Source organism: Pygoscelis adeliae, unplaced genomic scaffold (genome assembly GCF_000699105.1).
Source record: "Pygoscelis adeliae isolate BGI_AS28 unplaced genomic scaffold, ASM69910v1 Scaffold286, whole genome shotgun sequence".
Taxonomy (NCBI): domain Eukaryota; kingdom Metazoa; phylum Chordata; class Aves; order Sphenisciformes; family Spheniscidae; genus Pygoscelis; species Pygoscelis adeliae.
This window is the reverse complement of record NW_008825076.1, coordinates 5,035,631-5,050,618: the sequence shown is the minus strand read 5'-3', so window position 1 is coordinate 5,050,618 and position 14,988 is coordinate 5,035,631. Positions and strand designations below refer to the sequence as shown.

Here is a 14,988-nt window from a genome sequence, read left to right as displayed (position 1 = left end):
CCCCTGTCGCCCCCCCATTTCTCCATTCCCTCACACACCCCAAATCCCGCAGCAATCCTAAGTGCGTTACAGCAGCTGGAGATGGATTGCAGCACGATGTGCTGCCGTGTTTCACATGCTAAGGCTGTGAATAAGGTATTCTGAAGAAACACAACTCTTCCCTGCTTATTTAACTTTGCTTTCCCCAGATACACATACAGACACTGCAAACTCAGCATCAGGATTCGCACCACGGTTGGTCTGTTTACTATTAGGAGAGTTTCGTGTTCACAGAGCAGTCCCACGTGTAAATTTTTCACAATACCTTTCATCTAGTCTGGCTCTGATTTCAGCAGAGAAACCACAGCGTAAGCAGGTACCGATCAGGGCACACTCGGAAAAGAAAATGGATTACCCGTGCATAACCTGCCCACATATTTCATGGATGGTCTTTAAGGAGAAATAGTTTTACCATCCAGCATTGCCTTAAAGTGCCTGCAAAGAAATCCCGGCAGGGAAATGTCTCTAAATGCAGAAGGCAGCACACACACTTCTCTCTGTCCTTTCCCTCCCAATTATTATGTTTTCCCTTTGCCATCTACCATCCTAAGGAATTTTAACTTAAAAGTCTCCTGAGTGACACGTGGGGCAAGAGGATGTGGTGACTCTCCTCTCACCCCCCACGGTGTTCCTTGGCAGCACAGCTCCCAGGGAAGCAGGTGGCTCCACATCGCTCTCCAAAGCCCTGCCTGAAGCGGGTACGACACTAACCCCAACACTGGAAGAACATCAGAAAGGGCCCAGGCATTTTGTTAGAGAAATACCAATTTCTGCCCTGAGCAGTCCTTGCTAGCTGAAGTTCAATTTAGTCAGGAAGAACTTGCTGCTGCTTTGGAGATAATTAAACCCATCTTCCCTCAACCCACTGTTTGTACACGCACAATGATACCATTGTTCAGTCATGCAACACATATGCTGACATTAAAGTGTTTAATCTTGTAGTACAGTATTCCATTATTTTTTGGACATCTGTACATGATAGAAAGCGTACGTATTAAGGGATTTGTTGACAAAGAAATGGCTAATGCTGATACATGTGTGGACTGAAAGGATCTTTCCAAGTTGTGTTCAGCAGTAGGGAGAGTGCTCCTTCCCAGGCCCAAAGCCTGGCACAGATGTGATATGCACTGTTGCTATTACCACTTTTCAATTTATAACAAGGAGTCAGTGTTTAGAAGAATTTTGGAAGCTCCCTGCTGGGTTTGTGGCTAGGTGGTCTTGCTGGCAACACCATCTTCATGCTGAAAGCTGAAAAAATGAAGTGATGGCTAAAGGAAGAATATTAACTCCAGAGGGCTTTTATTTTTCCCCTTTCGAAGCAAAAATGCTTACCCCAGATCTCTTTGCAGAGTGAGCACTAAAGAATTTCGAATCCCCCTACTTTCTAACCTCTGGGCTTGGGGATCAGAATTTATGGAGCCTGGTTTTCATCTCATTTGAAATTAATGCATTAGTCCTGCTTTCCACCCATAGACAGGGCAAGACTTTGCCCTGCCACACACTGAATTTACCACGGAAGAAATAGCTTATCACCTTCACCTCCCTTTACCTGGCTGTAAAATGGGTACATGAGCACCAACCGTCTGGGTGCAGGTTCCCTTTTGCTGAGCACTGCCTTGGCTCAGAGCAGCCCCTTCTGCAAAGGGCAGACAGGAACGAGACCATCAGGACAGAGCTCTGGCAGATGAGCCCAGACCCCCCTGAATGCCTGGGGCCTTGGGCACGTGGCTGAAGGACAGACTGTGTTTTTAGAAGTGGCAGGATGGCGGCAGTCCCTGGCGATGGGATGCATTAATGAGTTATAGAAAAACCACAGACTATTTTTCTAGTAAGCTTATCTCACAGCCCAAAATCAAGGGTGCATTTGTTTTTCCTTAGGTTTCTCCAAAAACCTGCAGTAGCTTTTAGATGAGTTGGAGAGCTGCAATTATCCAATGTAAAAAAGATGCTGTTTTTATGTTTTTATCACCCTCTGAAAAAAATCCCATTCTCATCACACAACCCAGGACATTTGCTCTACTCCATTTATAGGACTCCCAATTTATATTCTTTAACTATTTCTTCAAATATTTCTTTAACTGCTGCTTTAGCTGCCTAATGTCAGCATGTAAATCTTGTAGCCAAGAGGATGAAGCAAATGAAAACCAATCACAATGTAAAAAAGCCCTCCAAATGCTGTTTTTATCACCCTCTGAAAAAAAAAAAAATCTCATCACACAACCCAGGACATTTGCTCTACTCCATTTATAGGACTCCCAATTTATATTCTTTAACTATTTCTTCAAATATTTCTTTAACTGCTGCTTTAGCTGCCTAATGTCAGCATGTAAATCTTGTAGCCAAGAGGATGAAGCAAATGAAAACCAATCACAGAACTTCGCATTCCCAAATTCTTGCCATTATAAATTTACTGCCACTGCCCCTGTAACTCTTGCTGTCAAGCACAATGAGGAGGGAAACATGTGCCTTAGCAGACTGTGGCCTGGCATGACATTATTGCAATCTTTATTATACTCCCCCTTTTCCGCAGAAAAATATAAGGACTGACCTTGCACTTCTTGCTCAGTTGGGAATCCCGCTGAGCCCAATAGGCTCTTTCAGCTGCGGAGACCACTGGATCCTTCCCCTAATTGGTTTCCTCCTTCTTGAACCTCACTAACATAAGGAGAAGAGGCCTGTATTTCATAAGTGACATGGTTTTATCCACCAATTTAGAGACAAAGAAGTGCAATTTCTAGAGGGAACATTTAATGCCTGTTAATTAGAATCCCATCAAGAGATCTCAAATTTGGCATCCTGAAAATTTACAGCGCAGTTTCACAACCGCCGCAAGCCCCGAGTCCCAGGGGTGGCCCAGCCCTCCCTCCCGCCATGCTGGGAGGTCCCTGGTCCTCCTCCTGCCACCACTGCTCTTGGGGCACCGCGGTGAGCCGGGCGAGGACGGGATCCACCTGAAAACTCATCTGAGAAAGGGAAAATTATTTTCCAGTTGAATCCATTACCCAAGGGAGACAGCAGGGTGAAGCAGTAGATAGGAGTGGACCTTCCCTTTGAAAGCAGTAATGTACGTAGGCTAAAAATGCTTGTGGACCCCAGGTGGAGCTGGTGGTCCCAGGGCAGCCAGTTTCTAGGAATCTCGTGCTCTGCACTGAAATGATGCAAGAGAGTTTCTGAAGTTTTGGCTTGGATCTCTAGGGGCAGTGATGGAGGGAATTAAAGGTAATTTTTCTAGGAAAATTCAAACAAGATTTTGCGCCGCTGGGTGAAAATGGTGTAACTCAAAGTGTAGTTTGCCCTTTCATGAAAACACTAAGGCTAAAATCCACAGGCTCACTGGACAAGCCAGCCGGCCCTCAGCCATCTCTGAAGAAATAGCACTCATTTTATGCAGCTCTGCAGCTATCAGAGGCAAAGCCGATAAAGACTTTCCTACCCACTGAACTCACCTACATGACTTCTTCAGTCCCTGGGGCCAGGCACAGGTAGACTCTGAAAACCTGTTAGACCTTGATGCCGGAGTGTGGCAGATTTTTTTTGGCATCCAAATCTCTTAGGGGTTTCGCAGGCAACTGCTGATGGCTCTGCAGTCGAGTCTCCTGCCTGGCCAAGAGGCTGAGGTGAGGGGGTGTTGTCTTTTGGAATCTATTTTCTTTTGACTTATCTTTCAGTCTCAGGAATTCAGGACCTTTAATCTATTTGAGATTAAAGTCCTTTACAAATCCCTTCTGGCCTTTTTTGGGAGCGAAGAAGTTACAGACACCCTACTGCACATTCCTTCTGGTGCTTTTTTTCATTGTAAATGAGAAACAAGTAGCACTCTAATTGTTGTGAGCACTACAATAAATGAGACAACTACTCTTAAAGTGCCTTATAAAAACAATTAACATATTATCAGGTGAAAGTGTTAAAGGAAAATTTAAGTTTTTACTTGTTTAAATATTCAAAATCTATTCCAAGTGCATCACCCAAATGTGCCAGGGAGGAGGTGGTATGGAATTACCGAAGCTTTTCCAGTTTGGCAGCCTATTCACAGAACCTATTCATCTAGTGTTTACTTTGCTTGTGAAAAAGATTTTTTACATCTTCAGAAAACAAAAGCCTAAAAATACTTGGGTAGGTAGATTGGCAAAAGTAAGGCCTCCCATGAAATCCATTGAAATTAGTGGAAATATTTCTATTGACCTCTCTGGGGTTTGGATTAGCTCTTTAACGCTTCTGCAATAATTATTTTTTAACACAGTCATTCTTGGAAAATTATTGCTGTGATTCACTGGTTCTTTGCTCGACACATGGAGTTAGTGATTGACATTGTGCTACTGCGCTTGGTACTAAGGCTAAAACAGTATGGTTTCTTTGGTATGTGTAGAGAGAAGTAATAACTACTGCACGCTATGTCTCAACATAATCTTTGCTGTCATGTATCATGCCTTGCCTACCATCAATCCGTGTTACAAAACCAGTGGTCCAACCCGTGTTTACAGAATCAGCTCAGGTCGGCTTTTCACTTACCAGTAGTGATTTACAAAGAAGCTGAAAATAGTTGGGGCTCTTATTTCTAGTCTCAACATGTTTTGCTGTGAAAATGACCAAACATGGGATCAGTTCAAGTTTCCCAGCTTTATGCTGATGTGTCATTTGCTTTAGAAGTTTGGGTACCCTGGGGTGCTAAACCAGGATCGCAAGCTTTTCTGTCCAACGTTACTTTTTTAGTACTGGTTTCAATTGTATAGCTCCAAGTTCTAGGTGTCAACAACTACACTTTTGCATCCCTGCATCTTAATGTTTTCAAGTTTTGTATCTGAAGGGTACACTTTAGGACATGTCAAAACAAGTACCAAGTATTTGTTGACATTTTATCTCCAGCTTTCCCATATTTTCGGATCTGATACCTGGCTACTTCACACCTGAGCACATGTATCCATCCTGTTTTCTTTTAACCATCCCTGTTGTTGCACAACTGTGCCGTCCTGCCTCCTCTTGCATCACAATAATGCCACAACAGAGTCGGTTTGGAGAGACAAAAGACTTCAGAGAGATCAGACCCCTATCTGTATCAGGTAGACGAGTGCAGTCTGTGCAGCATTCAGATTGTGGACAGATAGTCAAGGCCAGACTTTCAAAGGTGCTGAGCTTACTTGCATATTTGCAACAGAGGTGTGGCAAATTTACTGATAAGCACTAACCTAAGACGTGCTTGTTTTGGTTGGATCACCTTAATTGTCCTGCACACATTTTGGTGTCTTGCTTATTTTCTCATAAATTTGTTGTCCACCTCCATCCTACAGCTCTCATGTCCCATCGTCTCGACATTTCCTTTCTCAAAGGACTATGCCAAAGGGAGTGTCTGATGATCCCCATCTACCGTAGCTACGATTAACTGCCACACTCACCATGCCCAAGAGTTACTTTGCACCAGCAGATTTTGAGCCATGTGTTAAATTAGGTCATAATTTGGCTACAGTGGTTGTGCCTCCAAAATGCGATGCCACCTCTAGAAATGAGGAGCGGCACACATTTACACATGCATCACCTGTGAGTGACTTTGGATTGTTTCTTTAGGAGAGGAAATCCACTGTTTTCCCACAGCTAAGGCACACAGTCTGCTTCATAGCAGAATTATTTTTCAAGGGTGTTCTTCCCTTTCATATTTTACAACCTTTGGTTGCACATCCAGAGCTTTGGCTTCCTCTCCAAGCAGCTGCCTTGCCAAGGCATTTGAATTGTGACAGTTTCTGAGCTGGAATTTCCAATGTTTGAAATCAGGAACTGGGCTAAAACCATTCACCAAAAGCCTCTGGGTAGTAGTGATTTGTAAGAACTGTGAACCTGGGACAAACATGAATTCAAGTTCTTTGGGCAGAAGGGCTAGTAAGTATACCCAGCAAATATTCATATTGCTTGATGACTTTTAAAGGAGCTTTTAACACATAATGGCTGACAAACAGCTGAGATTAAGTCCTTCAAGAATGACCAAAAGGTTCTCATTATGGTATGTTATGACAATAGGGATCATGGATTTTATAGATCCAATGGAGAAACTACAGTTGTATTCAAAGAGCTGTAGCAATTCTCTTAACTGTTTTGGTGAACACTTAAAATACCACTATCTGCCCCCCCTCTTTAAAAAAAAACAAAACCCACACACTAAAAAACACTCCCCCCTTTCAAACTCCTCAGGTAATTAATTGGAAACTACCCAGTTGCAGTATTGTCAAATGTCTGACTGACACCTATCAAACTCGGGAAACTCAGCCTTCTCGAGCGCTCCCTTGCTTACCTCGTGCTGTTGTGCTTATGGTATTTGTATACTGGGGTCTACAAAAAGTGCGCGATCATATATACTGTACCATATGTTCACAAATACCAACGCACAGCAGCATGAATTAAGGATAGGATTTCAGCCTTCATAGTGAAGAGTCTTGCTTTTATGAGTTCAAGTCAGACCCTTAACGTTATTTTAACGTAGATTTTGCTGTTTAATTATGTAATAAGATTTACTGCAGTCATCTAACAGATGTTGATTCAGGGTCAGTGTTTCTCATAAATTAGTTCTGAAAGGATTTGTTACTTCTGGGTCAGCAGATAGGTCCAGAGTGCAAAGAAAAAGGGGAAAAACAATAAACACTGAGTTGAAGGGTTTCTTGGGATTCTTTCTTCAGTTACATATCCACATATTTTCATGATCTTAATGACTATAGCCACAGGAATGTTTGCTTTAACACTAAAGATGGCTCAGGCCAAAACCCTATATCCAAACATCTGCAAAGCATGGGAAAGTTCAAACTTCAGGGCTCTTTATTTTATGACCCTGGCCGTTAATTTTTCTTACTAATATGACACATTTTTTCTAGGGCTCTGCAGTGGGAATCACTGTGAACTCTAGCAGCACCCGAAAAAGTTTCATCTTCAGGTGTTTGTTGTCAGACTTTGTGTATGAAGTGCGGCTAAAGACCAGTGTTGGCCGATGTAGTTGTCATCACATATGTACACTGAAAAGATGCAACCACCTTCCTTTGAAAATTCAGCCTTCCTGTGTCTTTGGAAGCAAATCATGTTGGTACATCCTACTGCTAGACCTCTATATAATACACCCTGCTGGTGATGTTATCCGTAATATAACTAAAACCACACAACATTATATTCATTCTTCTATAGTTGTGGTTAAAGGAGCTATTCCATATTAAAATATTTTTTCCTCCCCTCTATAATTTAGGTGCAGACAAATTCCTTTGAGACTGAAATCATACTCCTTGTATCTTATTCTGCTGAGAATACTTTGGAGGAAAGGGATTGAGGCACGTTTAATAGTGTTCTAGCACTTACAGGGCAGTTTTAGCCTGCCAAGTGTTTTACAAACACTGGTGAATATTCACAATATTCCCCCACTTCAGGGTATGAGAGACTGAGTGATCTTCCTGAGGCTGTGCGAGATGTTATAGCTAGAGGTGCAACTGTAACTTTGTTCATTCAGTGCACGCTAAGACTGCTCAACCTATAAAACCATTTGCTGAACTTAATGGCCCTTGTCTTGGAAAGTTTAGGGGTTTCGTACCTAAAAAACTCCTCTAAGATGAATCCCAGCTATTAGTAAGAGCTCTGAAGTATTTCCCTGAACAGCAATCATACAGTGGCAAACTGTGAGCCCTGGACTCCTTGCAGAAGCAATGTGCGAGAGGAAGAAGAGCCCGTGGCCAGCTGCTGAATCTTGGCCAGCAAAGCAGCGCTTGAACCTGCTCTGTGTAAGCGCTTGGACACAGCCCGGTTCCTGGAGGCTCCCCACACTCCGTCCCTGCCACAGGGGAGGCCCTCGCGAGTGCTGATATACATCTGTACCGTGCAGTGCTGTAAATTTAAATAGCACGTTCCAGATTCAGGCTTGAAACTCCTCTTTTTCAGGAGTAATTCCATTTAAGTCAATGGATTTACACAATGGATTTACTGCTGCCAGAAGAGAATCAGGCCTGTAGAAAGACACACATTCTTTGCCAAGAAAATCTCAGAGCTAACTACTTGAATTGTGCAGTCGAGCTGCAGGGAGGTCAAGTGGACAGACGATGGGACTGGGACATACGGGAAGTCCCTGGTTCAAATCTCAGCTCTTAAAATGTCGTGCAGTGTGACATCTGGCGAGTCAGTTCATCCCTTGTATCTCTGTTTCCCCATTTTCCTTTGTCCGACTTGTCTATTTAATTTGGAATTTGTTCCAAGAAGGGTGCTTCACTTCATGTGCTGGGGTGGGGCACTGACACCTCTCCTCCCCCTTGCTAGAGGACAGTCTCGAAATCTTTGTTTCTTCACATCACTGACCCTCAGCTTCAATATCCACAAGCAGTGTTACACGAGACCATCAGCTGTCCATCAGAAGGCAGGCAGACCTGTCACTCGGTGGGAAAACGCACCATCCTAACACTGTTTTGGGAGGACTCTGGCACTTTGTGTTATTTCATGGTCAGGGTTGGGAGTTGGAAGAAGGTCCTCGTTTTGAACATTTGCTTCACAGCTCTGATCACTACAGATGCTTTAAAATGAAAGCTTTGACCCTTTGCGGGGCTGTGAGTTTGTGATGAATTCAGCTGGCACTGAATGTGGGTCACTGGCATGAAAAGCCTCAAGGACTGGAATTTGTGTATATATGTGTGCGGGTAGGCATGTGTGCATGTGTAATTTTCAGAAGCAGAGTCAGGCCAAGAACCAGCACTCCTGAAAAGCCCCATCTGTTTCTTTCAGCTCCTTCCCACAGCAGCTTGGTCGTTATCGGTGGCAAATGTCCAGAGTCACTTGTCAAGCATGAAGCTGCCAAAAATCATTAAAACACAACGGTCACCCACACCCTGTACCAGCCAGCTGTAAAACTGTTTCAAAGAGAGTCTGATAAACACATATATGCGTATAATAGCCCAGATAGAGTCATGTATTTCCTACGTGCTTTAATGAACCGAACAACAGCATGAGATGCTGCAATCAGATATTCTTGCCCTTTTCTGTTGTGGCAACTCACAAGCTTGTTTGATGGCGAGGGGAAAGGGAACAAAGCAGGTGGCTAATGGGCTGTTTTTCTGTTTCAGTGGAGCATGACAGAGAGTTTCACCATCAGCGCTGCCACTACCGAGAGTTCAGGTTTGATCTCTCCAGAATCCCGGAGGGGGAAGCGGTGACGGCTGCTGAGTTCAGGATATATAAGGATTACATCCGCGAACGCTTCGATAACGAAACGTTCCAGATTAGTGTCTACCAGGTACTCCAGGAGCACCCGGGAAGGTGAGTGACCCACAGGCAAATCCCGATGAACGTGCAAGCACAGTATGTTCCTTCAAAAAGTTATGTCCAATATTTTTAGTAATACTGGTGCCATCAAACATGTTTGAAGAGCTGGGCTTAGGCATCAGGGTTGTACAGTGAAGTCTCAGTCGATGCTAATGCAGTGGGCACGTAGCTGCCATGTCTGGTCAGCCACCGAAGGCATGGGGAGAAGGTGCCCTGTGAGCCTCCACGTGCCCCCAGGAGCATCCCCAGCGCTGTCACTCTTGTCCCTGGGAGCAGCCGGTAGCTGAGCAGCAAACAAGCCTGGCTGTGTGCTAGTGCAGGAAAAGATCATAAACTCAGAGTATTTCAAGATTTCTGGAAGATCTTCCCTCTTCCTCCTGCCGCTTATGGATCCTGAGGTGGCAAACCCACATCCGAATGCTTCCTTACCAATTGTAGCTTAATTACTAGCCTTTATTACCGAAGGCATTCGAGATCCCTAATTAACAAAGACAGATGACACCATGCTTTTTATATTGACTGATTGTTTTGTGTGTGCAAAACTACAAGATGAGCTATTAAATCCATTCCAAGCAATTATTAATGTGTACCAAGCTCCCTGACAAATCCTCCAGGGAACTTGAGTAAGAACATATGTTCAATTTTCTCATCTGTTTTTAGTTCCAATTAATCAGCAATCCCAAACCATTTATCAAAGGCACTTAATTTCATTTGCACATATTTCTTTTACATACAAATCCTACCAAAAGTGAGATTGCATTTATTTACATGAAAAGTATTTACAGTCATATGCTGGTCAGAAGTTATTCTCTAGGACTACTAAATATGGGCTAATAATACTACAGCCCTAATTTAGGTTTATGAAAAGAGAAACACTAGGGATTTAAAAAGGAGGCTTTATATTTTTATAAGAGCTAATAAAAATGCAGAAAAAAAATTGTTTGCATTTTTTGATCCATTAAAATATGACAGGAAAGCTTATCAACATTTTTAAATGGTGAGAATTTCTACCAGCTTTGCTGTATGGTAAAAGTATTTAAATACAGGTGTGTTTTCTTCCACATCTGAAATTCCAATTTTATGGGTCAAAACTCACGGTTCTCTTGGCATTTCTAATGACAATTATTTGCAGGGTTTGGGGGCTATGGTAATATTAATCTATTTTTATCAAACAATGATAATTCAAACTATACTTTTTAACCAGGCTTTCTTAAAGGAGAAGGCAACAAGCCACAAATGTGCATAGGACCCGTTAGATGTCCTGCTTACTACAAGCATTTAAGTTTATTCCATCTTAGGCCTTTCCAGAGATAGAAGCCTCCCTTTGCTGTATTTCTTGAGTAGGTTATACAGGTACAATCCTGCAGGGATAACTTTTCACTCTTGGGAAGAGCAGAAACAAGATGTGTGTTGGCAGATGAAGAGGCCCTCACCACCGTGCCAGGGCATTAGGAAATTGCCAGAAACCTGTTCTTAGAGTAAATGTCCTTCCTCATCAGATGCCAGGGAAGTTCTCCTTCAGATCCTGATTAGCGAGATAGGTGCCCACTAGGAAACTTACTGACAGAGTTAGGATGACATTTATTACCTTAATTTTAAGATGCTACATCCACAGGTTTGTTAAAACTATGTTTAGGGAGGGCTGCAAGGTAGCCACTGGGGATAGTTATGGGTATACAACTGCTTGGAGCATCAAGTGTTTCTGCAAACTGTCTCCTTCACAAATTCTTATTCCTAAAGGAAGAAATGTATGCAAAGGGCAGGCATATACATGAACCACTGGCTGGAATAGGTGAGGAATCTTGCTAATTATACAGATGTTCCAGCTGCAAGATTAGATGCAATTTTACTGCGTCATATTCACCACAGGAACACTTTTTTTAATGAGTGTTCATGCATATTCACCCTTTACATACATTTTGGCACAGGCAATGGCGAGTTTTGAACAGTTTGTCCTGAAAAAATATTCCTGTTGGTTTGGATTGACCAAAGGTAAAAATGTTGTCCCTAACATTTGTAAAAATATTTGCTCTTTTTCTGCATTTTTCCACTGACATTTTCCAGCCGGCTCTGTCACAGACCAGTCATCCAAGTCAGTGTGTCATTGGGCAAGTGGAGAAAGAAAACAAACTCTCTCCAATGTTGATCAAAAAACACCCATTCACTTTGATGCTTCCTTGGCTGTTTGTCTCATCCTGAGCAGGCTGGAAAGTCAGACCCATCTGACGTTGTTAGCAACAAGAGCAAAACAAAGCCAAACCCTCTCCCCCACGCAGGCAAGAAAACCTTTGCTCGCATTTGGCTTTGTAGATTCCTCTCCCTAGAGCACAGCAGGTACAATGGCCAACAAAAAAAACAAATGGTTTTCCCTCTCCCTGTGCTCTTATGATGATACAAGAGCAGTGGGATCTCCTAGGAGATTGCTGGAATTGCCTTTCGGGATCTGAAATACCAGGTATTCTCCTGGCCTGTGCCCCCCCTTAAGTCTCCTCTTTAAGTGCACCAAGGCGCAGAAGCTCAATGCCAGGCTCCCCAGGGGCAGCTACAGCATCGCCTCTCCTTCATAACACAGCAACGCACAGCAGAGATCGGGACAGCTTCTAGGGCCACAAAATCTGCATGGGGTGCAGCTGAAAAGCCCAAGCTGAGGCTGGCTGGAGATTTTTTCCTTTGAGGGTGAAGAGACCATTGGATATGCTGAAGGCTTGATTTTCAGTTAAGCCTCTCATGAGCCTCCAGTTTGGAGGGTGTGATGGTGTGCCCTCAGTTCAAATAAACCATGAGTACGAGCAGTTCAAGAATTAATGACTTACTTTACAAGTTCAGACAGGTTAGCAGGTATCTAACCAGCAACATCTCTTGTCTGCAATTCATTGTTGGTGAAAAATACAGGCATAAGTCTTTCCAGACAAACAGCAGCACCCACAGCAGACTATTTCTGAAATCCTGCCCCTCGATAGTACCGACATTTGAACACAGGGTGGAAGCTCTTCTCCATCCGCCTGCTCAGTCGTGGGCAGACAGACGGCTAACAGCCCTGGCGGTACAAACGAGAGCCCAGCTCCGTCCTTAGTAGCAGATGGGATGCCACTCTGGACTTTGGCTAATAGAAATTATATCTCTGTCAAACTGAAGATAATATTACAGGTGTTTATAGGAAACCAGACTAAATCATCAAATATTCTTTCTGGCCTTTCCAAATCTATGAATTCATTGCAAGGCAAGCTTTTCAAACTGGCAACATCTCCTTTATAAAAAGGCATGTACAGCATTCTTTAGGCACAAAGCATCAGTTATTCACTTTAAGCCAACAAGTACATTCATGAACAAAAGTGTTCCTAATATCATAAACACTGTGAAAACAGTTGATGTTTTGACTAATAGAACATGTCTCAAAGCTTTCGTATGCATAACTTAAAGTCCAGTGACTCATGTCCAACTTCTGTTTGGTCTTCATGGTTCACTCACCCAAAAGCCTGGGAGAGAGTTTTATAAAGCCAGCGACTGGCTTGAGAAGGGTGCTGAGCAGCAGGACATCAAGTCCCTGTTTGTGGTCACAAACCCTGCTAGCGGGAACTAAAGTTTGTCATCAGGGAGCCGGGTGCTGCTCAAGCCTCAGTCTCCTCCCTCCTGGGTGCTGCGGGAAAGCAAAGCAGATTCCAGTGCTAGGGAGCACACATCACACGGCACAAGGCTTCCTACAAGGTGTTCAAGGTCATTGATCTCGGGCAGCTATGCAGGGAACATGTCGAAATAAAGCTTATGGATATGAGCCTGAGAAAAATGAACTTTGATGCTTTTACAGTGGAATCATGAAATAGTTTGTGAACTACTTTGCAAAAGAAATATCTAATTACCCTCAGACTCTCCACTATTGTTGTAAGCAATGGCCAAAGCAAGAATTTCAAAGGGACTTAAGTGCTGAAGAGGCATGCAGATACGTAGTGGGATTTCTAACAGCAGCTAAGCAGTTTGGATACCTAACTCCTATTGCAATTGATAGGAACTTGTGTATTTTCAAAAAGTACCCATGCAGTTCTGGGGCAGATTATCAGTCGGGGCATCGTCCTCAATTTATTAACCTGAAGCTGCAGAAAAAAAGGCAGACTGTATAGCTCCCCTCAACATCAGAGCTCGATCCTGCCCATCTGTCTGCACCTTCAGAAGCTAGAATACCTCATATCCCAGAGTCGCATCTCAGATTTCATTGGACCCAGCACTTGCACTGTGGAGTAAATCCCAACCCCTTTGAAGTCGATGGGAGTTTTGTTACTGGAGAGAATAAAGCCAGGTACTTGACCAGCCTTTGGTAATTGAAATGTAGTTGCTACATGTTCACTTTGTGGCCATTATGGATTTCACAGGCTTCAAAGGCAGTGAATGATTTGAATGCTCATGTTACCAGCCCTACAGAAAAATAAGATCTTGCACGATGCATTCCTGGGTTTGACTTGCAGCTGGAACGCTTTAGTTTGTGCTTCAAACTACACCACTTCTGCACCCAGATCAAACCTAATCCCCTCTCCAGACCCCTTTCTCCCATTCATTGGAGTCTGTTTCCATGTTGTGGGTTGAAACATGTAATTCTAGTAACTAAGAAAGGCTTAGGCCCACCCAACCCGCGAAGCAGATGTGCCTTCTTTTTGGAGCTTTTTTAAGTACCAGTGTGATCGTTCTAGGGATGGTGCAGCAAAGAAGGGTATAGTTTGTTTTAACGTGGTGCCCCAGCACCATGACGGTATCTGCAAGTACTAACAACATCTAGAAAGGTGCTGACAATAGCTTTGAATTTTTTTTTTTTTGTGACTTACCTGCAAGTCAGTTGATAACTGTACTCATCTCTTAGCAAGTAGCAAGGGAACTTCAGCATGGAAAGCCTGTAGCTCTCCAAGAACAGAGCTGCATGTAGTTATCTCTTTCAGACCATTCCTAAAAGCCACTGCGCCTGCAAAACCTCTGACAAATCTTGAACTCACTTAGCAAGGCACAACTCTTCACAGGCACTTGAGTAGCTGCAGGAGGCATTTTTGCATACCCCAGTGGGCTCAGCTCAGCTAAGTGATGCACTAATGAACAGCGATTCAATGCTGAATAGAAACAGCTGTATATAAATTGTCAGAGATATGTATATAACCTCATTTCTCTCAGCACTGCTTTTACAAGAGGCTTCATATTTAGGAAACACGTTGCATCTCTCTGTAACAAACTCCCATTGACACTTTTAATCAGTTTTTAAAACCTAGATCTTACCCTTCTCAAACACTGCATAGGGAAGGGAACACGATTACTAGAAACACACAAAATAGAATTAAGAATCTGCTGAAATTTTAAAGTGAATTTAATTTCTCCCAAGATTCAACAAAATTTACACAGATCTGTTTCACCACCAGTACAGCCAGTTTTCAGACCGATCACCTGGAGGAGACCCCAGGCTGTGTTTGGCTGGCAGCTCCTCCCCGGGGGCATGGGGAGGGTTTTTATCAGCGGGGAGGGAGAGGGAAGGGTAAGCAGGGGATCCCAGGCACGCAAGGAAGGGAAGGTGTGGGAGGAGGGCTGCATCAGGTCTGTGTACAGAGGGTGTTGCAAACGTGCCAGGGAGAGGCCCAGGGAGATCCTGGGGCCCTCTCAAAGTAGGAAAGTCTGAAAAATATTTTCCTAAGCTTGTCTTTGGACAGCTGCAGCTGA

At 43.4% G+C, this 14,988-nt stretch overlaps 1 protein-coding gene across 1 annotated transcript in view; it reads left to right on the top strand.

Moving 5' to 3' along the window:
- Positions 1–14,988, top strand: part of BMP7 (bone morphogenetic protein 7) — a 45,841-nt gene that overhangs the window by 15,726 nt on the left and 15,127 nt on the right. The window contains exon 2 of the mRNA XM_009326770.1: positions 9,105–9,297. Coding sequence (XP_009325045.1) covers positions 9,105–9,297 — 193 coding nt within the window. The remainder of the gene's footprint in view (positions 1–9,104; positions 9,298–14,988) is intronic.